This window comes from Phyllostomus discolor, chromosome 2 (genome assembly GCF_004126475.2).
Source record: "Phyllostomus discolor isolate MPI-MPIP mPhyDis1 chromosome 2, mPhyDis1.pri.v3, whole genome shotgun sequence".
NCBI lineage: Eukaryota > Metazoa > Chordata > Mammalia > Chiroptera > Phyllostomidae > Phyllostomus > Phyllostomus discolor.
Window position 1 is genome coordinate 111,559,856 of NC_040904.2, and position 27,327 is coordinate 111,587,182.

Below are 27,327 nucleotides of genomic sequence, written 5' to 3' on the forward strand. Positions count from 1 at the left end.
CCCACAGACAGAGCCACAATGCAGCAAAGAGGGTTGCCCTGCCCTGGTGAATACCTAAGGCTCCGCCCCCTTACAGCTTAACAGGTGCACCAAGATAAAGACATATGGCCCCAAAGGAAAGAACAGAGCAAAACACCAAAAAAGAGCTAAGCCGTAAGGAGATAGCCAATCTATCTGATAGAGAGTTCAAAACCCTGGTAATCAAGATGCTCACAGAACTGACTGAACTCAGTTGCAAAATGAAGGAAGAAATGAACGCTATACAAAGTGAAATAAAGGAAAATGCACAAGGAACCAACAGTGAAGGGAAGGAAACTGGAACTCTTATCAACAATTTGGAACAAAAGGGAAAAATAAACATTCAACTGAAACAGAATGAAGAAACAAGAATTCAAAAAAAATGAAGAAAGGCTTAGGAACCTCTGGAACAACTTTAAACATTCCAATATCTGAATTATAGGGATTCTGGAAGAAGAACAAGAGCAAGAAATGGAAAACTTATTTGAACAAACAATGATGGAAAACTTCCCCAATCTGGCAAAGGAAATAGACTTTTCTAGGAAGCCCAGGAAGCTCAAAGAGTCCCAAAGAAGTTGGACCCAAAGAGGAACACATCATCATTAAGTTACCCAAGATTAAAGACAAAGAGAGAATCTTAAAAGAAGCAAGAAGAAAGGAGAGAGTTACCTACAAAGGAGTGCTCATTAGACTATCAGCTGATTTCTCAAAAGAAACCTTGCAGGCAAGAAGGGGCTGGAAAGAAGTATTCCAAGTCATGAAAGGCAAGGACCTATATCCAAGATCACTCTATTCAGCAAAGCTATAATTTAGAATGGAGGGGCAGATGAAGTGCTTCCCAGATAAGGTTAAGTTAAAGGAGTTCATCATCACCAAACCCTTATTAAATGAAGTGTTAAAGGGACTTATGTAATTGAAGAAGATCAAAAACTATAAACAGGAAGATGACAACAAACTCACAACTATCAATAACTGAACCTAAAAACAAACAAACAAACACCAAATACTAAGCAAATAGAACAGGAACAGAATCAAAGAAATAGACATCATATGGAGGGTTTTCAGTAGGGGAAGGGGAGGGGAAGGATGGCAGGGGAAAGGTACAGGGAATAAGAATCATAAGTGGTAGTCATAAAATAGACAGGGGGAAGTTAAGAATACTATAGGAAACAGAGAAGTCAAAGAACTTATATGTACAGCCCATGGATATGAACTAAGGAGCAGGGGATGCTGAAGGGTTGGGGGGTAAAGGGTAGAAAGGGGATAAAGGGTGAAAAGTTGAGAAAGTTGTAATAGCATAATCAATAAAATATACATAAAAACCAAAATTGCAAACAACTAAAACCCATGCAACTTATTAAATGGAATATTTAACAATAATAACACAAACTGCAATTGGCACTGGGGAATATAATTTGGATTATTCAAGCAGGTAACTGAGTGTAGCAGGAGGCTAGTGTACAGGATATTACCAATGAATAAAAAAATAGAGAAGAAATGCATGCAACATTTAATCAGATCAGGGTAGGCATGTGCTCACACAATGCAGATGGCAGTGGAGCTCTGGGGTGGTGGGCCACTGGAGGCAGTATGAACTGCCACAGGCTAGGCAGGCAGTGCACCTTCCTCGGGAGGGAGATCTATTGCAGGTGTGTTTTTAAATTTTCTTAAATAAAATCAAAAGGTTTTTCCAGCAACCTGAGACAAACTGACGGACTTTTCCTTTCCTGCTGAAGGCTATACTTCCATTCCCATTAGTCTATCTCTCCTTATGGAGAAAAAATTACATAAAATTTATGATATAGTGGCATCATTCCCTGATACAACCACAATGATTCACATTAGGACACATACAGTGTAACAGAATGTACTATATTATGAGTGGCAGTATTGGTGGCAGTGGTGGGCTACAGTAGTATAAGTAAAATAAAATGATGCATGGTTAGAAGTAAAATAAAAAAAAAATGCATAGTAAGTGCCAGCACAATGAGAAGTACTTAATGAAACTGAAAGAATATGAACATCCTAAAAATAAGACAAATGGTAAAAAATAGTTATGGATTAAAATATGCAAAAATCAATTCAAGTGACATCAGTGAAAATGGTGGATTAAGGGTATCCGAAGACTCTCCTCCATAAAGCAATGTGAAAAAATTCTCAAACACAACTGTTTCTTAGCTCTTGAAATTAGCCAAAGTTCTATAGCAATCCAGAGCACATTTATTCAAGAAAAATGACTGAATCTCAGTAAAAACAGTGAGCTTTATGGCATTTGAACTTGCCCTGTCTCCATCCCCCTCTCCCTAGCTCCACAAAAGCCTGGAAAAAGCATTCACTCACAGTCACAGTGTGTCAGGGGTTTGGGAACCATTGGAGGGGTCGATTGGCATGCCTTCAAAGACTCATTCCTACAGAACTGTCATTAACTGACCTTTTGGTTACATGAAGACCCCACTCACAAGACTGTCTTTAACTAACTTGACTTTGAGCTCACCCAGTACAAACAGTCTTTCCACTGGGGGAATTTGTTGAAAAAAAAATTAGAGGCAATTGTTTAAGATTGTGGATGTCTGAGGGGGTCAAACAAAAGGCTAATCAAAAAGCTTAAAACAAAAAAAGCTGGGGAAAGAAATGTCCACAGGGATGCTGGTATGTCCAGGCTGTGTGCAAGCATAGGAAACTGACAAGAAGGCATTAGGCTCTCACTTCTGGCTAGCGCTGGCACTCTGTGAAAGCCAAACTGAAGGCTAAGGAGGAACTGTCTATTACCTGAGTGTTGAAGGTGTGCCCACCATGAACACAGAATCCTGCATGAAGACTGGGAAATTTATTGGTTGCAGGCATTTAAGGAATCCTCTGTCCTACTTATTAGCTGAGCAGTAAGCTGAGCAGAAATTGTGCAATATTAGTTTAAAAATGTTAGTGAACAAACAACAATATATAGCAAAACCAAATCCTGAAGAGAAAGAAGAATATGATTCCCAGAGTTTCTACATTATATTATTTAAAATGCCCAGTGTTCAATAAAAATTTTAAAAACGTGCAAAAAAACCCCAATGAGTATAGCCCATACACAGGAAAAACAGCAGTCAATAGAAACTGTCCTTGAAGAAGCCCAGACATTGACCTTAGCACCAATGACTTAAATAAAATATAAATGAGTTCAAAGAACAAAGGAACCATGTCTAAAGAACTACAGAAAAATATGAGAATGTGTCACCAAATAAAAACATCAATAAAGAAATACAAATTATAAAAAATTATTATTTATAAAATAAATAATAAAAAATCAAATAGAAATTCTGGATTTAAAAAAATACAATGAAATGAAGAACTCACAGCAGATATGAACAGGCAGAAGAAAGATCAGTGAACTTGAATTAGGTCAATTGAGATTATCAGTCTAGGAACAGAAAGAAAAAATAATAATAATAAATGGATGGAGCCTCAAGAACCTGTGGGACACTATCAAGAATATTAGACATATGTAATGGTGGTCCCAAAAGGAGTCAGAGAGAAAGGGGTAGAAAGGATTTTTGAATTCTTAGTCACAAAATGACCAGAATCTTCCCAAGTTTGATGAATCTTGAAAGCAGCAAGAGAGAAATATCTCATCACATAGCAATGACCCTAAATAAGACTGGCAGCTGATTGACCTTCAGAAACCATGGAAGCCAGAAGACCACGGATGACCCATTCAAACTGCAAAAAAAAAAAAAAAAAAAAAAAGAAGACTCTACCAAGAAGTCTATATCCAGCAAAACTATCATTCATGATCACAACTGAAGATGTTCCCAGATAAACAAAAACAAAGAGTTTGTTGCTAGCAGACCTAGTGTACAAGATATACTAAAGTCTTCCAGGCTGGTATGAAAGGACTTTAGACAGTAACTAAACCCATATGAAGAAATAAAGAGCACTAGTAAAAGCCACTATATAGATAAATATTTTAAAAAACAGCACAGAAGTATTTTTTGGTTTATAGATTTTCTTTTGCCCTATCTGATTTAAAAGACAACCACATAAAGTAATAATTATAATTCTGTTTTGACAGCTATATAATGCATAAAGATGTAATTTCTATAACAGCACAAAGGAGGGAAGAAGGAATGGAACTATCTACAAGTTAAGTTTTTTGTATACCAGTGAAATCAAACTAGTATTAATGTGAACTAGATTGTTAAAAATTACAATGTTAACTGTAATCCCCAACACAACCACTAAAAATAATTTAAAAAATAACAAATAACAAAGGAATTAAGATGACATACTAAAAAAAATCTGTTTAACACAAAAAAGGAAGGAATGGAGGAATAGATAAACAAATGAGATATAGAAATAGCAAAATGGCAGACATAAATCTTACCTGATCAGTAATTATATCAAATATAAATGAATTGAACACTCCAATCATAAGTCAGTGTTGGCAGAACAGATTAAAAAGGAAACACGATCAACTGTATGCTGTTTATAAGACATACACTTTTGATTCAATGACACAAATAGGTTAAAATATTAAAAGGAAACAAAAGATATGCCACGCAAATAGTACCTTAAAGAGAGCCAGGTGAGTATATTCATTTTAGATACAATAGATTTAAAGACAAAAATAGTTTCTAGTGATGAGAACATTTTGCAATGATGAAAATTTCAATTTATCAAGAAGTTATGATAATTATAAACATAAACATAGCAGACCCTCAAATACATGAAGGAAAAATTATAGAATTAAAGGGAAAAATAGACAATTCAGTAATAGTAGTCTAAGACTGCAATACTCTAGTTTTAATAACAGATACAAAAACTAGGCATACAAACCACAAAAGAGATTTTAACATCACTCTAAATCAGGGGTGTCAAACTCATTTTCACCAGGGGCCACATCAGCCTCGCAGTTGCCTTCAAAGGGTCGAATATAATTTAGGACTGTACAAATGTAACTGCTCCTTAACAGTTAAGTGAGAGCTTGTCACTGCTGCTGGGTAGAAACAAGGTGCCAGGCTGGATAAAACAAGGTGGAGGGCTGGATTCCACCCGCAGGCCTTGTGTTTGCCACTTGTGCTCTAAATCAACAGACGTAGAAGACACCTATAGCAGTGGTCCCCAACCTTTGGCACCGGGGTCCAGTTTGCTGGAAGACAATTTTTCCATGGACTGGTAGGGAGGGGTGGGGCAGGGGAACAGGAGGCAGAGCTCAGGCGTTAATGCCAGTGAAGCTTTGCTTGCTCCCCCGCCACTCACCTTCTGCTGTGTGGTCTAGTTCCTAACAGGCCATGGACCAGAACCGGTCCACAGCCTGGGGGTTGGGGACCCTTGACTAAGAGAACACTCCACCCATCAAGAGCAAAATACACATTCTTCTGAGTACACATGAAGCATTTTCCAGAACAGACTACATGTGCTAGGCTATAAAAAATAGCCCCCCCAAAATTGAAAAAACTGAGTCATACATAGTATATTCTCCAATCACAATTAATTCAGAATGGATCAAAGACCCAACGTAAGAGCTAAACCTATGAAAGTCTTAAAGAAAACATAGGTATGAATCTTTGAAATCTTGGAGTAGGCAATGGTGGTTTTTTTAAAAAGTTGATTTGAGAGAGAGAAACATCAATTTGTTGTTCCACTTATTTGTACATTCGTTGGTTGATTCTTGTATGTGTCCTGATCAGAGACTTAACCCACAACCTTGGCATGTTGGGATGACTTTCTAAACAACTGAGCTACCTGGCCAGGGCCAGCAATGGTTTCTTAGATATGACACCAAAAGCATACACAAACAAAGGGAAAAAATAGATTAAACTGAGCTTCATAAAAATTAAACTTGTTTGTCCTTGAAAGGACATAAGAAAGTGAAAATAAAACTGATAGAACAAGAGAAAATATTTGCAAATTGTATATTTAATATGGGTCTATAACCAGAATATACACAGAATGCTTACAACTTACAAAAACACAACAATACATTATCAAAATGGACTAATAATTTTGAGCATCTGTTCATGTTCTTACTGGCCATTCAAATATCACCTTTGCAAAAATATCTATTCAAATACTTTGCCCTCTTAAAATTGAATGGCTTCACTTTTTTCTTGTTTGTTTTTCAGGAGCTTTATTTATTTATTTTAATTATTTTTGTTGTTCAAGTACAGTTGTCTCCATTTTCCCCTCACCACCTCCCTCCGGCCCCACCCATCTCCACCTCCCACTGATCCCCCTTCAGCTTTGTCCATGGCTCCTTTATACATGTTCCTTGATGACCCTTCCCCTTCCCCCCCCCTCTGGTTACTGTCAGTTTGTTCTTTAGTTCAATGTCTCTGGTTATGTTTTGCTTGCTTATTTGCTTTGTTGATTTGTTGATTAGGTTCCACTTATGGGTGAGCTCATATAGCATTTAAGAATTCTGTACATATTCTGGATACTAAACTCTGATCGTGTGTGTGTGTGTGTGTGTGTGTGTGTGTATACTTTTCACATTATATATGAGAAAAGAAGGCTGGTAAGAACGTGCCAAATTCAAACTTTTCTCTAAGCTAAAATGTGAATTTAAAAGGACAATCTTGCCTCAGACTGCCCTGACCCATTAAGGCTTCACGACCATTTGATGATCTAGGAAAGATCTTAGCATGAAAAAAACCTGCTTTAAAGGTTTCCTCTATAGTGTACACACTTTTTTTTAGCATACTGTTAAAATGTAAGTTTTTTCAGAGGAAAAAAAATGGTTCTGAACCTTGTCATAAACTGGGACACAATTCTCAATTTAAGAACAACAAAAAAAACCATTTACAATTCCCATAAGCTGTAAATGCTAACTTGTTGAGGGTGAGGCAGGGATGGCGGGGGGGGGGGGGGGGGGGGGGGGGGGGGAGAAGGGCTGTTTTACAGTTGATGGTACTTGGCAGAATTTCACAAAGTAATTACAAAAATGTTACATGTTTAGTATACAATATACAGAATATTTCTTAAAAGCTTTAATTCTCTTTTCAAAGATGGGCACTTTCCCATATCTTTTAAAATTCTTCATGGTTTTACCAACACATAATCAGTTAATAACTAGTAATTTTATTTAAAGACACATTCATCTTTCACGAATAGTTTATTTTTAGCTGTAGCCAAAAATGTCAGCTATTCTCAAAGTGAAGATTTCTTAAGGATAGAATTTCATTCAAACAGTAAAGGTAATTTAAAACACAAAATTACCAGATTTATGCAAACCACTTCTAACGTTATATATTTACTCATAATTAAGAGATTTCCAAATCATAAAAATTCAAGAAAAAAGCCATGATAGTAATATAACTTTTACAGAAGAATCGTTGTTGTTGGTACTGAAGTTTTATGCATTTCAACAAAAATTACCAATTCCTAAAAAATGAGTGAAATTGTGTACAGAGAGCCACATTCATAATCATATTCTGTGCCTCATGACATCACTCTTGTTGCTAGTTTCTGTTGGTTTTAAAACATGGCTGCAAATATTTTTATCTCCTCCCATCACAAATTGAAGCCTATGCCCGCTCTCCTTATACCTGAGTGGACAGCTTCAAACAGAATAACAGCATAAGGGATGCTATGTGACATCAAGGCTAAATCATACAAGGCCATGCAGCTTCTCCTTATTCATTAGAACACTGAGTGTCATGTAAGAACTTGAAATACCCTGAGGCCGCCAAGCAGAAGAAGCTACCTATAGGCTCTCCAGCTGACAAGTCCTAGCTGAACCCATTCCTCCAGTTACCTCCATTGAGGTGCCAGACGTGCGAATCAAGGAGCCATCTTGGAAGTAGCTTTTCCAGTTCCAACTGTTGCAGTTCCCTGTCTTTTAGTTCTTCCCAACTGTGGCCCAGATATAAGGTAACAAAGGCAAGCAAGCCATGGCTGGTGTACCCTGTCTGCCTCCATGACTCACAGATGCATGAACAGAATCAAATGCTTGTTTCATGTCACTATATTTGGGGTGGTGAGGCTCTCAGCAATGGAGAACCAGAACACAGGTTAACAATGTAACTGAACAAACATTAGGTGAGTGTCAACTCTGGACAAGGGAATTCAAAGACTGGTAAAAACAAGGTCCTTGCCCTGAAGGAATTTACAACCCAGCAGTAGACTCTAACCTGCTATCTATCAGTTTACAGAGACTGCTTAACAGCTAGAACAGTATCTGGCACATAGTAGATAATAAATATTTGCTGAATGGTCAAATGAAGTACATATTATTTAGCAGTAAGTGTTGAATAATAACCATTTGTATCTGAATTTCCACACTTTTAGCTGTGAAACTAGAGAAAGGCAGGCCGTTAAATACACATCTATTCAATGAGATATAAAAATTCTACTTTATAATTTACCTTTTTATTTGCAATAATCAATAGTTACTCTTAGGTGTTTTATATCAATCAAGTCACCCACCTTTTCAAGTCATGCACATTTTTCAATGTATCTTTCACAATACAGGCCTAAGACACTTTGGAAATGGTTATATTAGTGGCTCAAATATTAATAAGCACACTTGGAAAATGGAACTTTCAACTAGGCATAATTGCTTAGCTTTTATCAGCCTATAACTGAAAGAACAGTTTGCAATTCCTGAATTTTTACATTGCCAACATAGATAGCTTGATGGAGAATACTAATGATACCTCAACTACACACTGGCAGACCTCAGAGATACTATGGGCTTGGTTCCGGGCCACCACAATAAAGCAAGTCTCACAATAAAGCGAGCTACATCTTTCTGCTGGTGGAGTGTCTTGCCTTCAATTTGTAAAACAAAACAAAACAAAACAACAACAACAACAAAAAAACCCTCACAACATTTTTAAAGCACAATAAAGCAAAGCACAATAAAATGACGTATGCCTGTATTAAACTCTTGTATACATTTTAGTTAAGAGAATATTCCTAAAAATTTATGAAATTTTTATCGCTGTTATCAAAATAATTAGTAACTGAATTGAGACTCTGCTCATTTCCTTTAACATCACATGAGTGATGTTCATGAAAGACTCACAAAAGAACCTGCCCCAAAAAGAGAACTGTTCTTCTGAGAAAAATAAGAAAAGCCTAAAGTACTCTTTAACCTCAGCTGTATTTAGGCCTGACCCAGATTAGCATATTCCAAAGTCTGGTGTCCATTTCTGGAAGGTCTGTAGATGGGATTCTCTGCCTGCTGGTGACTGACGATAAACAAAAAACTAAGCCTACATACATTTCAAACTTCTTCTTAGCTTATTTTAGAATATACAGCTTAGATTTAAGCTATGTCTGTACATCTTTCTGTTTCTGAAATTTTTAATAATATCTCATTCTTTCTCACATATCAATTCTTTTTAAAGAGTAAGCTCACTTTATAACACTGATATTTAGGAACAGAGTAAACGTGTATACTCCTGTGAGCATGAAACTTTTTACTACCATGTAGCAGTAGAAAACATGATTCAACCTGTGGAAAAGTCAGCATAGTGTATCACAATGATAAAGAACACTGAAGTTTAAGTCTAATTACATCATTAACTAACTATCTCTAAAAGTCTTTGTGACTCAGTTTCCTGATTTGTAAATTGAGGGGATTACATTAGATAGTCTTCAATTCTGTGATATTATGTATGAGTATAGTGACAAGTTATTCTATACCAAACTTACACTGTTATTTGTAAACTCAATATACAGGGTGAGGCAAAAGTAGGTTTACAGTTGTGAACACACAAAACACAGTTTATTCTTGTATTATTATTTATTAGTTATTGTATTATTTTCCATATGAACCATAAACCTATTTTTGCCCCACCCTGTATAATACTACTATGCATTGTTTTCACAAAACTGAAAATAACCACAGCTTTACACTGTCAAGTGGCTTAACTTTGAAATTCATAAATCAATACATTTATTTCTGTCACTTCATGTGCTTCTACCTACTTAAGACATGTAATGTATTTTAATCCTTCCTAGGGGTTTAAATAATTATCAAGAGTTTTACCAAAGTTAAATTATAAAACTTACTAAATAATCGGCTAACTAAAGTACTTAACCCTTTAAAAAGCTTTTATTAGTAGAACAAAAATAATCATTAACTGTTTTAAAGTTTCTTGTTCAGACTAGTTCCTGAACACAGAATTTTTATAAGATCTTAGGTAAATAAAATCATATGTACCCATTTTTCATGTTACAACAAAATTATCATTTTTTTGCCTGCATAATATCCTATTAAGCCCTGGCTGGTATGGCTCAGTGGATTGAGTCCTGGCCTGAGAACCAAAAGGTCACAGGTTCAAATTCCAGTCAGGGGACATGCTGGGGTTGCAGGCCAGGTCCCCAGTTGGGAGTGTTCCATCAGTGTATCTCTCATACATTGATGTTTATCTCCCCCTCTTTTTCCCTCCTTTCCCCCTCTCTAAAAATAAAAGTAAATAAAATCTTAAAGAAAATACACCATTGAGTTGATGTAGTATCATACTTCTACCTCCTCCTCTTCTGTTAAGTAAGTCAACTTCAATTTACTGAACTATGCACAATGTTGCAATGAACATCCTTAAATACAACTTTTCCTTCTTTTGCATTATTTTCTTAGAATAATAAGCTAGATAAAAGGATTATATTTATTCTAAAGAAATTGCCAAACTGTCTTATAAAAATGAGTATATCATTATATCCTGTTACCCATGTAAATATATCAGTTTCATATTATACTAGTAAAAATATTAATAGGTATAAATGGTACTTACTCACTGTAGTTTTTATATTCATGTTTTTGATAAATACTAATGTTATATACTGTTCCATACAACTTATTTATTCTATCTCTTATATTCTATTTGTCCAATTATTTATTGATGCCTTGGCATTTTTTAATCAAGTTTTTGTGTGTTTGACCAACCTTTTAATAAAACCTAGAATTACTTCTCACTCTTGCTTATTTTTTCACTTACCTGTTTTTAAGATGTGCCTCCAGATCACAGCGTTGCATTACATCTTGGCACACGGAGGAAAATGGACATGACACTAATAATTTGTCCAGGAGTTTATGAACTAGAATACTAGACTTCTTACACAACTTAAAGTGAAGTCTTTTGCGATCCAATGGACAGAAATCTTTCTCTTGTAAGAAGTTTCTGAGGCACTTGCAGCAGAATGTGTGTCCACAGGGGGTATCTAGTGGCTGGAGTAGAGGCTGAAGGCAAATATGGCAGACCAGGTCATCATCCACTTCATTCTGGTAATTGTACAAGTGATTCTCTCTTGTCCAATGCTGCTGGCCACATTCAAAACACAGAGGATTGAAGGAGGAGGAGCAGGTGTGCTCCACAGACACCATCTCATCACTTGTTGTTCCCATTTTGAATCAACCAAAGTAGTTTCTGTGTCTTCATTTGTTAGATTTCCACTTCCACTTCAGGTATGGCTTCCTTTAATAGACGATATTTGACTAAAACCAAGGGTTCCTAAGTAAACAAAACAAACCAAAAAAAGTAATGAATATCTATTAGGATAGGCTAAAAGTATCAATAGAATATTACTAGTCAACTTCTGTTTCAGTAAAAAAATAAATAAAATTTAGGTCATGTTGGATTTATAGTAAAGATGATAAAGTAGAATATTAACTGTAATTGAAAAAAATAAGTTTTTCAAAAATTAAAGCAAAAAACAAATCAATAAAATTTAGAACAGGTAATGAATTAGTCATAAAATGTAAAAATGAAATTAATTTACTAGTTGGCTAAGAATGACTTATACTGTCAAGTTCTCAGTGAAAACAAAATTGTGATTAAAAGCAAAGATGCCATATATTACATGATGTAACACAAGAAACAATTTGCTTTACCGAAATACCCAAATATATCACAGCTCAATAATTTTTTTTACATTTTATTGATTATGCTATTACAGTTGTCCCATTTTTTTCTTCCCTTTATTCCCCTCCTCCCTGTACCCACCCTACCCCCCCCCCACATCATTCCCCTACCTTAGTTCATGTCCATGGGTCATACATGTAAGTTCTTTGGCTTCTCTATTTCCCATACTATTCTTAACCCCCCTGTCTATTTTGTACTCATTTATGCTTATTTCCTGTACCTTTTCCCCCATTCACCCCATCCCCCTCCTCTCTGATAACCCTCCGTGTGATCTCTATTTCTGTGAATCTGTTCCTGTTCTGGTTGTTTCCTTAGTTCATTTTTGTTTTTTTTAGGTTTGGTTGTTGATAGTTGTAAGTTTATTGTCATTTTACTGTTCATATTTTTGATCTTCTCTTTCTTAGGTAAGTCCCTTTAACATTTCATATAGTAAAGGCTTGGTGATGATGAATTCCTTTTACTTGGCTTTATCTGAGAAGCACTTTATCTGCCCTTCCATTCTAAATGATAGTTCTGCTGGATGAGTAATCTTGGATACTGTAGGTCCTTGCCTTTCATGACTTGGAACATTTCTGTCCAGTCTCTTCTTGCCTGTAAGGTTTCTTTTGAGAAATCAGCTGGTAGTCTTATGGGAACTCCTTGGTAGGTAACTGTCTCCTTTTCTCTTGCTGCTTTTAAGATTCTCTCCTTATCTTTAATCTTGGGTAATATAATCATGATGTGCATTGGTGTGTGTTTCCTTGAGTCCAACTTCTTTGGGACTCTCTCAGCTTCCTGGACTTCCTGAAAGTCTATTTCCTTTGCCAAATTAGGGAAGTTCTCCTTCATTATTTTTCCAAAGTTTTCAATTTCTTGATCTTCCTCTTCTCCTGGTACCTCTATGATTCGGATGTTGGGACATTTCAAGTTGTCCCAGAGGTTCCTAAGCCTCTCCTCATTTTTTTCAATTATTGTTTCTACATTCTGTTCTGGTTGAATGTTTATTTCTTCCTTCTGGTCCAAACTGTTGATTTGAGTCCTGGTTTCCTCCCCTTCACTGTTGGTTCCCTGTATATTCTCCTTCATTTCTCTTTTCATAGCCTTCACTTTTTCCTCTATTTTTTGACCATACTCAACCATTTCTGTGAGCATCCTGATTACCAGTCGTTTGAACTATGTCTCTGATAGGTTGGTTGTCTCTTCGTTGCTTAGTTGTATTTTTTCTGGAGCTTTGCTCTGGTCTCTCATTTGGGCCATTTTTTTTGGTCTTGGTGCGCCTGTTACATAGCAAGGGGAGGAGCCCTTAGTGTTCGTCAGGGCAGGGCAACCCACATAGCTGTGCTGTGGCACTGTCTGTGGGGGAGGGGGCTGAGAGGAAACAGTGCCACTTGCTCTGTTCTCTTCACACTTTCAGTCACTTCCCTTGCTACCCACAAGCCCTTCTGGGCCCTTCTGGTGCTGATTCCCAAGTGGGTGGTTTTGCCTACTTCTAGGACTCTGTCAGTCTCTGCAACAAACTCTCCTGTGAGGCTGGGACTTTCTCCTGTCGCCTCAATCTCCAAAGGCTTTTTCAGTCAGGGGTTTGAGGCTTTATTTCCCCACACTGGAACCCTGGGTCACATGGTTTATCTCACTCTCCAGTTGTTTCTTCCAGTTTATCCATAAGCAAATGTGCAACCTACCAGTGTATGTGTGAGCTGCCATCTTGCCGTGAGTCCTCTCTGCCCCAGCTGCCCGTCTCCACCCTTCCTACCAGTCTGGGTGAATGTTTCCTCTTCAACTCCTTGGTTGTTGGACTTCTATACAGTTTAATTTTCTGTCTGTTCCGGTTATTTTCTGTTTTTAAATTTGTTGTCCTTCTTTTGTTTGTGAGAGGAGGCAAAGTGTATCTGCCTATGCCTCCATCTTGGCTGGAAGTCTCTAGACCTCAATGATTGTCTTAAAGCCAATTAATCTACATAGTATGCTAATAATGTAATTTGAGGTATATAGCATGTAATACATTTGCACTGGCAATTCCAGTCATAGTTCTTTGCTTCTGACTGATTTTATGCATTTATAAGACTAAAGACTGTACCTTCAAAATGTAGTCTCAAACACAATTCAGTGTATGTTAAAAAAAGATGACCTTTGCTCTGCTCTGCACTATAAATGAGAATAAATGCATTTCAAAATATGTATGATTTTAATATTCTCCCCATGTAAGATAGATTATAGAAAGATAAATCTGCATAGTGTATAAAAACATCTATGCAAACTTCATAAAATATAAGAGTATTTAATACCACTAAAAGAAAAACCTGCTGTAATCCAACAGATAAAATATGTTATAAATTTCATTTCTACCTCATATTACTCCACATTTCCATTTGTTGAGGGTTACTCAGAGCAGCAGTATGTTGTGTGTTTGTATGTGTGCACAAATGCACATGCATGTATGCATCCCCTCTCCAACCCAGGACACTTACAACAGCCTACCCCAGTTTAATGCAGGCCTAGCTAGGAATGCTCTCCTCAGATAAGGGTTTCTAGATTCCTGCTGCTGTAGCACCAGGGGTTAAAAGGTCAACTCTAAAGGCAGCAACTCTCTCTATTCATTCTTTTGTAAATACTTACAGTGTCTAGTATGTGCTAAACATTGAAAAAGGGCAGAGAAGTAGGGAGAAAATGGTTAAGGAAAACCACTATTAAAATGAGATGTACTGTACTTTGCTGTGTATAGTGCACTCCTATGTATAATGCACATCCACGGTTTTGGCCCAAACTTTCAGGAAAAAAAACTTTTGTTAATTTTTAAATTCAATTTCTTATTTATTTCTATTTAGAAGCAAAACTGATTGTTATATTCCAAGGTATTATTTTGCATACAGGTATCATTATGGCTTTCTAGAGTTGCAGTTTTAATGCATAAATGTAAGTAAAAGAATTGAAAACATTTATATAGATATGGAATTACTACTACCCATGTATAATGCACATCCTTATTTTTCCCTCAAAGATTTAGGCAAAAAGTATGCATTATGCATGGCAAAGTATAGTAATAAGAACTCTGAGGGAGTTATGCACAGGATGCTATGTGGATACAGAGAAAGATGGGGAGAACTGGCATCTAAGTTTGACTTTACGGCTGGAAAAACTTTCAAATGAGGAAAAAATATGAACTGCTGACTTGTGACAGGAATGGACCAGGGCATCTCAATGCTAAGTCACAGGAGCTTGAGAGTGCACATACATTCAGGGAATATGGAGCAAATCAAGACCTCTGAAGCAAAGAAAATGTACTTGGGCAGAGTAATTATAAAACTCAGTGTTCCTGTTTCAAGGACAATAAGGCTAGAACACCATGTTAACACCACTAGTATTTGTTTTAATAATAAAACTCTCCTCCAATCACATATATGCATTTGCTATTTTATTTGGCATACTTATTGAAAAACAGCATAACATCTTAACAGATTTAACAAGAACTGTTATGAATTATGACAGGGTGAAAGAAGATTCAGATGGGATGGCTGACATTGGATAAATTGTATGTTTTTAAAAACTACTTAGTATAATGACAATAAGAGCAGCCTGTGATCAAGACTCCTACCACTGCCAACATTAAGAGAGCAGACACTCCTTGTATTTTGTAACTTATGGGGATTCTTTACCCTCTGAGCATCATTAGCTTTTTAAACATCAGGGAAAGGTATGTGAAATTAAAGAAAGAAATATTATTTATCTCAGGTATTTAACACAGAATGTTTACAGACCTTTTTCTACTTGATTTGCAAGAAAATTTATATATCCTTTGGTCTTCTTGGTTTGTGACAGTGGTTATTCTGATTATTCCTCTCCTCAAGAAAATGTACTGCAATTCTAGCCTCCCACATAATGACTAAGAAAGCATTTCTCTTTAGACTATTATGTTCTAGCTATTTTCTAAATCTCTAAATAACTTAGCTCTTTGATTATATTCATTTTATCACAAAATCTTTTCAAGAGGATAAAGAATTTGCATGTTCCCACTTCAAATACCAAATAACAACTGCATGATCTCCAGCCTGAAATATCTCTATTACCTCAAAACAAACATTAAATGAAAAATTATCATGGGTAGACCACTAGCATGTGTATATGAATATTGATTAAAGACCTGTGAGGCCATATAGCATAAGGATTAAGAGAATACCCTGGTGGCTCAGGCAATTTGTGAGGATTCAAATCCTCCCTCTGTCAATTACTAGTTTTGTGACCTTACTAAATGTTACCTTCTCATCTGTGAAATGGCAGTAATAATAAATATATGTGTGTGTGTGTCTGACATATAATAGTGCTATGTAAGTGTTGGCTATTATTACTATTATTAACGAGTCTAAACAGATTTTGATTTGCCACAAGCCTTATAATGTAAAATTACATACTAAGAGAAAACCAAAGGTAAATCCAGTCCTTTTTCACTTCAAAATAACCCAATAGTAAATTAGATAATTACAGAAACGAGGTAAAGTACTTCATGAACACCTTAGTGTGAGTTTGTCAAGGACAAAAGTGGTCTGACCCTGGCTTTCCTTCCAACCCCCAATCCTACCCTCTATTCCCAATCCAGGCAGATGGTTTTATTTCTACCTTGTGTGCAAGTCCTCTGCAATACCCTACACTACTTCTCACACTGTAGACCCCACTTTAGTCCCTCTTTAAGAGCTGGCATCCCATATGGGAGAAGCTTATTAATGCAGAATGACCAAGTGGGTGACAATATGCTTGATCACTCTTGGTAAGTTCAGGTGACCAGAAATACATCTGTGTAAATTGAAGGATATGCCCATGTTTATATAATTTTGATTTCAGATATTCTATGAGCACAATTAGAAATATTAAAATACAAGTAAATAATAGTCTTAAATATTTTCCAAAATGTAAAATGTAGCTTAGTGTGTATCTTTACAAACTACATTATTTGTTTAGCTAATATTATAGGGATAGTAAAGACATGGAAATTATTAAGTTGGCTGGGACATTTTAAATAATATCTTGAAATAGAGCCAGTACAATGAAAAGAAAGTTATAAAACATGGTTTACTACCTAATCTAGTTATGAGTAACATGCTTGCTCTTCCTGGATTATTGTATAAGAAGATCTGGGTACATCACAGACTCTAAGAAAGAAGTATGGTTTTCGCTGTTAATTTGCCCACTCCAAATCTATATACCATTCAGATCATTTCTCTTAATGTTATTTTTGATTTAGAGTGAAAGAGTCATCACAGGCCGTAACTTGAGAGATCCAGCCCAGGATAAAAGACTATGAGTCAAGTATTACTAACAAAGTATAGTTAGATGGGAAACATCCTTTGATTCCCCGATGCCAAGAGTCTTTGCCCCGATGCCAAATACCCTTGGCTCTGGTGCTCCTCCTGATAAACTTCTATTCACCTCCACCTGCTCTGTCCAACCTCCACCTGCTCTGTCCAATCCTATCTGCCTCCTTCCTACTCTTGGGTCCATCCCCCTTATCACTGTAGTCTCCTGCTGTTCTTTACACATACCTGCATTTCAGCAACCACTACATTTGCATGCTCCCTTACTATCTTCTCACCTCTTTGAGGGTAAAGACAAAAGTGTCTATTTTATTTCTTCTGTTCCCAGTTCTTAGCACATGTTATAATGCGTAAGCATTAAAAAAAAATTGTTCTCAGGCTCATACTTGAGCCTAAAATGTAGATTAGTTCTGAAATATACAACTATATGGGGGGAGGGCAAAAATAGGCTTACAGTTGTGAGTATACGAAAGTTTATTCTTGTATTACTATCTATTAACTATTGTATTATTTTCCATACAGACAACTATAAACCTACTTTTGCCCCACCCTATATAAATATATAAGAGAACACATTTACAACACATTTATTTGTAGCACTGCAAAACAGTCAACATATTGGACCCTGCCCTATGATTACAAAGTATGACCTATCACTCCCTTTAATCTTCAAATATCTGAGAAAAAATACTTGATATTAACACAAGAAAATGTATCATGTTGTGTTCATGCCAGCTTTGATAGCTCCCTTTGCATAAAGCAGCAGTTGTCAAACTTTTAAACCTAAGGGTTCCTTTATTCACCCTGGACATGCTCAACAGTTTCTTTTTGCTTTCTTTTTTAATTTTTAATCCTTACCCAAGGACATTTTTTCATGGCTTCTAAAGAGAGAGAAGGAAAAGAGAGACACATCAATTCGAAGGAGAAGCACCAACCAGTTGCCTCCCATACGTGCCCAGACCTGGGATGGAACCTGAAACCTAAGCATGTGCCCTGACTGGGAATTGAACTTACAACCTTTGAAGGTTACAGGACAATGCTTCAACCAACTGAGCCATACCAGTCAGGGTAAGCTTGGTAATTTCTTAAAAAAAAACTAACATGCAACTATAACACAATTCAGCAACCAAGTTCCTGAATATTTATCCTACAGAAATGAAAATTTATATTCGCACAAAAACCTCTACAGCTATAGTTGTAATGTCAAAAACTAGAAACAATCCAGATGTCTTTCAACAGTTGATGTTTACAAAACTATGGTACATCCATATTATGAAATATTACTCAGCAATAAAAAGGAACAAACTGGATACTCATAAAAACCTGCATGGATGAATCTCCAGAAAATTATGTTGAGTGAAAAAGCCAGTTCTAAAAGGTTGCATGCTAAAATTTTTCCATTTATATAACATTCTTGAAATGGCAATGTAATTAATTAAATTAAATATTTAAATATTCATTTGTTAATTAAACAATAAATCCATGTTCACATGTTTTATGAAAAATAACTTTTTTCAAAATAAACATAGTTAGGAGAGAGCCATTGTTTTACATTTTTGCAAATCTGAAGTCTTAAATCTGTTTTTGTTTTCAGTCTGTTTTGAGATCACATGTCAGGTACCCTCTAAAAAACTCTACAGGATAAGAATAAGAGTGAAAAAGGCAGACAATGCCTTAGGAAAATAGCTTTGACCTTGCAGTTGGGAGACAGTTCTGACCTTGTGAACCCAATGAAAGAGAACAGGGGGTCCCGGGACACACTTTGAGAACCTGTACAGAGCACTAAAAAGTAACAAAATAACCAACACTATTTTCAAAAAAGACAAAACAGAAAAAGGCAAAATATTGAGATGAGCCCATACTGGAGGAGTCTGTCCCTCTTGGAGTAAAGTTCTCCCCCCGGAATCTTTTCCTGCTGGAAGAAGAGTATCTGGACATTTCACTGTGTAGAAATATTTATCATATTATATGAGAGCCTTACATAAATTCTATTCTTACATGAATCAAAACTATTTCCTACTGCCTGTCACTTGGAAAACTATCAAATATCAGTTTCTAAGGATTCCATTATTATAATCTATAGTTCTCTCATTTCCACATAAAATTATAATTGAGCATACTTAGCTATTTATCTCCTACTCCATTTTAGCAAGTGAAAATATTTGAAAAACCATTTTAAAATTCTTAAGATGCTACTTGTGGTAAGATGTACCCTATTTAATAATCTAGGAAATTGTAAGTTAAGCAAAAAATGCTAGAAGCTATGAGACTTAGGCTCTAAGCTCTATGCCAGATGGACAACTGGGTCACTACAGCTCATTCTTTCATTCACCACATGTTTATCCAATGTCTTCTATGCACTGGTATTTTATATATACATATATTATTTTCTGGTGCCTTAGCTACCTGTCTATACTCTACTAGCTATCCTTAAATAGTAACTGACCATAGACACACACACAGTTTAAATCTAGCTCTACAATTCTTATAATTCTGTACCTTTTTGCATACAATAAAACACTTATTGCAGAATATTTACATTATTTTTTTTTCAGATTTTATTTATTTTTAGAGAATGGAAGGGAGGGAGAAAGACAGGGAGAGAAACATCAATGTGTGGTTGCCTCTCACACACCCCCAAATGGGGGACCTGGCCTGCAACCCACGCATGTGCCCTAACTGGGAATCAAAACAGTAACCTTTTGGTTCACAGGCCAGCACTCAATCCACTGAACCACACCAGCCAGGTCATGTATATTTACTTTCTTTTTTTTTTTTTTTTTTAAGATTTTATTTATTTATTTTAGAGAGGAGAAGGGAGGGAGAGAAACATCCATGTGTGGTTGCCTCTCACACACCCCCGCACCAGGGACCTGGCCTGAAACGCAGGCATGTGCCCTGACTGGGAATCGAACCACTGATCTTTTGGTTCACAGTCTAGTGCTCAATCCACTGAGCCATACCAGCCAGGGCGTATATTTACTTTCTAATCTCAACATCTGTTAGGTATTGTTTTGGAGAACTTTTATAACCTCTTAAATATTCTATTAAAAAGGAGGTTAAGTTGTGGCTAGTAGAGACTTATAAATTTCAAATGTCCTTCTACCTTTAGTTCTTCTAATTTTGAACTATGAAATTATGGTGAAAAACTTTCAAAAAAATATTTTATTTATTTATTTTTAGAGACTGGAAGGGAGGGAGAAAGAGAGAGAGAAACATCAATGTGTGGCTGCCTCTCATGTGGCCCCCCACTGGGGACCTGGCCTGCAACCCAGGCATGTGCCCTGACTGGGAATCGAACCTGAGTTGCTTTGGTTCACAGCCCACGCTCAATCCACTGAGCTACGCCAGCCAGGGCGAAAAACTTTTTTTTTTTTTAATGCAAAAAGATAAAGGCAAAGACTAAACTGGATTACCTGCCCAATTCCTGTAGGCTGAGATAGTTATACTAAACTTATGTTTTTAATTATACTAAATTATGTTACTTAAGAATAATTTAAAAACAACTGATATAAAACTATTTCAAAAAGGAAATATACCATATGAAATACCAAACATTTCCATACAGCTGACTATTCAGCCATACCTCTGCCAATAAGGGAAGACCTCTGTGAAAAGAACTGTATTCCAGGAAAGACATTCCTATAGCATGTGGGCTCTTCTCAGCAGCATTCCTTACCAGCCACCTGAGTTGGGGCAATGTCAATGTCTTAGAGAATGTCACATATCACACATGTTTTATAATATGTAAAAGATACAATGTGAGTCAAGAGGGAAACTAGTTTTCGCTGATTTGGTTTTGTTGCATGTGAAGTTTATCTGCTGGATTCAGATGCAAGGGTTCTGATTTTAACAAACTGAAGCAAAAAGGTGTCTATTTTCTTCTAAAAGATAAAATCTTTCAAACTTAAAAAACACTTGTTTTTTAAATTTCCACAGTAAATTTAGAAAACATGTTTTCCAGTGATTGATAAATGCTTATTTTCAAGGTCTTTTCACTCTCTAATTTCTACAACTGTGAGTCATAATTCCTCAATTAACTCTTAATTACCCAAGGGAGTAAAGGACCTCAAGAAAGCACTGATTGTGCAGTAAGAGACCTGAGTTCAAAATCTGTCTCTGCCACTCACTCGCTAGCAATGTGACATCATAATGTGTCATAGCACGCAAATATTTATAAATCTCAACTTTCTCATGTATAAAAGAGAAAGGGTAGAATTACTGTGAAGCTAAAGATGTCATGCTACCAGAAAAAAACTTTTACAAGCCACAAACCCTCATACCACAATTTAAGATTAGATTAATGATGGTAAGGGATGATACAGATAAGAATGAACAAGCTGGATTGTTGGGCAGACCCCTCCCACTAGACTGGTTATTAAGAGGCCTGGATTAGATTCTGAGCTCTGCAACCAACAGCCAGGCCATGCAGCTCAGCACTCCACCTCTTTAGCCTTCCACTGTCTTAAAACTATGTATTAGTGGACAATACCAGATCAACTCGAAAGTTACTTACAGACTCCAAATTCCACAATTCTTCCCCTCACCCCAAAATAGAACAAACATTTTTTCCTTTATTGGTACCCAGCATTGTGATTACTATAAAAATGACCTAAATGCAAAGCTTATCAGGAGGGGTTTTCTGTGACCATTTCTTTCTCTCTCTCTCTCTCTTTTTTTTTTGTCTGTTTGATCTTCAAAGTACTGGACACTTTAAATACCCTGACCTGAAACTCTTTATTTTCACAGACAAGTGTATGTAGAAGAGAGTAGTGCTAGATAAATTGTTGAACATCTAATTTTTATTACAGTATTATGAAATAAGATAACACAATGCTGTAAGACAAAAATAACTTTCTTTCCTGGTTCCCAATAAGATGCTATTCAGGAGATGCTGTTGCCTTGTCATAAGGGACTAATACAGCTGGTTGGTTTGCTTTTTCTTTTTTTTAAGATGAGCAAAATAATTGTTAGTAGTATAAATAGATGGTTTTAGATGGCAGATTTTGCTCCAGAGTCAATCTTATATTTTTCCATAAAAACCCTATAGCTACAGAAAAGTAACAAACTTTTCAGCCATATTTCTGTCAATAAATGCAAAGATATCAGCAAGACATTGCTATTCTGTGATCAAACCTACACAGTAAAATAAATGAAATGGAACCCAGAGTCAGGATAGGCTTTATGACGGTGGTATCACTAATAATTAAGATTCAAGGACTTCATTATCTTAACTATGGGAAAGATATAGGAAATTTAAATGCTGCAGTTTTCCAAGCTAATCAGTGACACCAATACTTAAAACATGTATTAAGATGCTAAATTTGTTCCAGTTACAACAATATACATATGTATATTATCAGATAAAAAATTACTTTGGGCCAGACTTCAAAAGATCATCACTGAGTGGATCCAATCTCTGCTTTCTCAAGATTAACCTAAGCAGACACTGGCATCATGGGAAGGAACCAAAGCCTTGGTAGCCTTGGTATTTATCCAGAATGATCCTCTTGTGTTGCCAGAGGTCCTTCTAATTTATTAAAATGACTTTTCTGAGTTATGTACACTGTAGTTCTAATACTGAGGAAAATTAAAAGAAAACCCTTACTATATTGTTACTCATCACCCAGATTCAGATATAACACAAATAAAATAGCCCTTCAAAAATATAAATACTTAATGTTACATGACTAGAAAAAAATATTTGTATTGTAAAGCCAGAAATATAAAGAGGCTGTATTACATTAAATCACTAGGATGATAAACAATGCACTGCAAATTATATTACTTTCCCATGTTTTACAAACGGATTCAAACAAAAATCTCAGGTTTTACATGTTATGTAGTTATTAGCTGCCTTTTTGACATATCCATTAGGAAACTTTTACAAACAAAATATATTCAAAATTAAGCTAACTATTCTTCTTCCTAACCTTCAAACCTGAACTCCAATTCATCCATCCATCCATCCATCCATCCATCCATGTGTCTGCTGTCCATATGCTTCTCCATCCACCCTCCCCCTTCTTCCTATCCATTCATCCAACCATCCATTCACTCAGGTTGTTAAGGCTCTCCAGGCACTGTTCTAGAGCTGGGAGTTCAGCACTGAACAAGGACAAAAATCCTTGCCCTTGTGAAGCTTACATTTTGAGTGGGGGTGGGAGTCTCTAGAGGATAAATAATACACAAGAAAATGAAATGAAATAGGTAGTATTTTATATGGTGAAATGTGCTACAAAGAAAAAGAAAGCAAGAAAGGGAAGACAGCAGTGGGAGAAGGATAGCTTTTCAAATAGGATGATCAGGGAAACTGACCTACAAGGTGGCACTTGAGTTAAAACAAAAAAGAAGAAAGTAGAAAGCCACACAGGTATCTGGTGTAAAAATGTCTGTTACAGGCAAATGAAATAAGTGTAAAGGCCCTGAGGTGAAAATATGGCTGGTGTGTTCAACAAACAGTAAGGAAGCCAGTGTGGATGAAATCAACAAAGCAGAGAGAACAGGTCAGAATGGTGCCTGGGCCTTACTAAGTCTTGCAGGGCTTCAAAGAACTTTGGCTTCTACTCTGCAAATCTTAACAGGGTTTCTCTGGCTGCTCTGTTGACATTAATCTGCAGGGGCTAAAAGTAGAAGCATTTAGAAGCCTACTGAAATATTCCAAGCAGACGGTGATGATGGTAGATTGAACCAGGGTGGACAGAGTTGAGATACTGACAAGTGAGTCAATTCTGGGACAATAAGATATCTCTATCTCTATCTCTAGATCTATATCTATATGACAGACCAAGATGATTTGTTGATGAATAAATGGTGTGCATGGTTTGATGGTGGGGAGAGAAGTCAGGTATGGCTCCAAGGTGTTTGGTCTGAATTGGAAAGATAGAATTAACATAACTGAGATGCGTGAGTCTGTAAGAGAGTAGGCTGAGTGAGCATGCTCAAGTCTGAACATACTAAATTTGGAATGCCTATTAGACCTCCATGCAGAGACACTGAGTAGGCATAAATATGCAGGTGCATGTCAAGGGAAAGGACTGGCTGATGATATAAATTTAGGAAGCACTGGTGTACAGATAGTATGGAAAGCCACTAGCTCATCAAAGCCATTAGTATAGAGTGGATGAGTGTAAGTGGAAAAGAGAAGGGGTCTGAGGATGGAGCCTCAGGACATTACAACATTATGAGCCCGGGGTATGGGGAGGAACCAAGCTAAGGAGAAGGAGTCATTGTGGCTAGGAGGAAAATTAGGAGAGTATGTTGCAGAGAAACCAAATAAAATGTTTTAAGCAGGGGGAGTAATTGTGTCAATCCTGTAGGCAAGGAAAATAAGATTAGGCCTGAGAATTAAACATTGGATTTAGTAACATGGAATTCACCAGTGACCTTACCACAGAGTTTTGGTGGAATGGAAGAACCAAACCTTCCTGGAAAGAGTTTAAGGGAGAACTGGAAGAGAGGAATTAAAGCAAAGGCAATTTTTGTGAAATTATGCTGTATGGGAAGAGAGAAATTTGTATTCTAAGAGGAATTGAGACTATCAGTGGTGATAGTCCCCCTCACACATTTAACAAAACAAAATACCTTTCACCTCCATCAGTAAGTATAAGTTAACTATTTGCATCTATATACATTCTTAATTCCTTTCTTCTTCCATCAGACCTCTCCCTCTCCTGTCTGAAGGCTAATTTCTCTTCCACCTGGACTCAATATCCAATACCACTTACCTCATCTTTCTTAGACTTTCTCCAACTTTCCCCCTCCACATAAAAAAGTTCACATTTAAACAATTCTAAAAATGAAAACAAAATAGCCTTCTACATTTATTACCATTTGCCCCACTTTCATTTCACCTCCAATAGTTTTGAAATACAAGACAATACTTGCAGTCTCCAATTTCTGAAGGTTAGAAACCTCCATCAGCCACTGAGGCTGGTTCTATTGTGGTCATAAATGTCTAGCTGCCCAATCGAATAGTCACTTCTCAGTTACAAATTCTGCTTTACCTCTCTGTAATATCACTGACCGCTCTTCTTGAAACTCTGATCCCTCAGCTTTCATTATACCACTCTCCTCTAGTTCTCACCCTACTTACCACACTGTCCAATTACTTCCTTTTGGCAAATACTAAAAAAGTTAAATTGTTGGACCAAAGTGAGAGGAAGGCTTTTGATTTTACTACTTTACTAAACTGCCCTCCGAAATGGTGAATAAAATTTTGACACGTACCAGTAATGGATAAGTACGCCCACACCCCCAAAGTTGTTCTAATCCTGCTTAATTTTATTCTTTTTGTTACTTATAAGTCTGACAGTTGACAATACAAAAATAACACATCACCTTTCTTTCAATTTTTGATTCTAGATAAGTTAAATACATAACTATTATCCTTATTTCTCTTATGAAGTGCTTCTATGACCTGACCCCATTTTTTCTATTGAATTATAGTTTTTTTAATTGATATGAGTTTAATATATTAAGAAAGGAACCCTTTATCACATTAGTATAATTACTTTTCCCAAGTCTCCTGTTTGTCTATTAGTTGTTTACTGGCATAAAGAAGTTGTTAATTTTCAGATCATTGAAGACATTCATGTTTCCCTGTAAAAATTCTACAGTTCAATGGTGGGAGCATGACATGGGTACAGAATAAAGATCTTCATGATCTCTTGGCATGAATATTTCCCTCATATGCCAGATAGAAAGTGTCTATATTAAACTGATAGATTTCAGTAACATAGCCTGTGAAATGTTACAAGGGGATTTATTAGACCAAGAAGATTCCAGAGGAGGGAATCAAAGAAAACAGGAACTTTCTATTATAGGAAATTCCCTAACTCCAAAAATGATTTGTCCAGAAGTCACATACTCAGAGACCACCACCCCAATATAGCAAGAATGCGAATCTGACTAGACCTTATCCCTCCATACCTTCCCAGGAAAAATAGCTGTGGGGGTCTAGAATTAGGCCAAACACCTAAGATGACTGCAAAAAGAGTTCATTCGATTGTATCTAATCTTATTACATGAAAGGGACTCACAAGCCTGTGGACTTCCGCCTGTGAAGAAGTCCCCAAGACTGAAGGGTCCTATTTTGACCCTACTCATCCTAACAAAGACCCTAATAGTCAAGAGAACTTCTCTGATCAACTCAAAATTATTGAAAACAGAGTGTTCTCAGAAGAGTTGAAGCACCATATACAAGTGCAGGCATAGGGTAGATGAACAGAGAGAGGGTCTTAGGAATGGACTGACTGTATGGTATAGACAGGAGGCTAGAGGGATTGGCTAAGCCAATAGAGTTCTTTGTTCTTTTAAAAATATATTTCATTGGGTGTACTATTACAGTTGTCCCAATTTTTCCTCTTTTGCCCCCCTCTGCCCAGTACCCCCATTCCCTCCAGCAATCCACCCCCCACCTTAGTTCATGTCCATCGGTCTTGCATGTAAGTTCTATGGCTTCTCAATTTCCTATACTATTCATAACATACCCCTGTCTATTTTGTATCTGCCTATTATGCTTCTTAATCCCTGTACCTTTTTAGCCATCTCCCCACTCCCCCTCCCAGCCATTTAGAGTTCTGAGTGAAGGGTATGGCAATAATGAAGAAAGGCAAAACAGGAAGTCATTGCAGTGGTCAAGATGAATGGTAATGAGAACTTTAAGGTGATGACTAGGAAAAGTCAAAGGAGGGGTAGGTTTGAGCAACATTTTAGGATGCAGAAGTTTTTTAAAAAGAGAAGCAAGAGGATAACAGAAGGGGTTAGCATACCAAAACAGGCATGGACATGGCAGAGAAACAAAAATTGTAAGTGAACTTTCCTCATATTTCCCATTAAAATGCACCTACATTCCCTGTAATTCAAGATTAGTTTCTCCATTATAAATATAAGAATTTCCTGATATCTCCCAAGCCAAAATTTAATATTTTAATATTCACAGAGTTTAATACTTTACTCTGTGAATTATACTCTGTTGAGAAATAAAGTGTCTTTCAAGACTTACAAAAAATGTTCACCATCTTTGGACTTGTAGTCTCAGGCCCCAACTTTCCACTTTGAACAACTAGGGCACCGGGCTAACTGGGCTAGAGAATCCGTAAAGCTTCTTCCAGCTGAAACATTCCAGCACAATGGGGTGGAGGGAAGTCTCACCACGGTTTAAAATAAAAAGA

At 36.5% G+C, this 27,327-nt stretch overlaps 1 protein-coding gene across 2 annotated transcripts in view; it reads right to left on the minus strand.

Annotated features, from left to right (window-relative positions):
• The window catches only part of LNX2 (ligand of numb-protein X 2), an 86,048-nt gene that overhangs the window by 23,392 nt on the left and 35,329 nt on the right, over window positions 1-27,327 (minus strand). For both annotated transcript variants that reach the window (XM_036018350.1, XM_028504904.2), the window contains exon 2: window positions 10,947-11,459. In XM_036018350.1, the coding sequence (XP_035874243.1) occupies window positions 10,947-11,353 (407 nt within the window). In that variant the 5' untranslated portion in view covers window positions 11,354-11,459. The remainder of the gene's footprint in view (window positions 1-10,946; window positions 11,460-27,327) is intronic.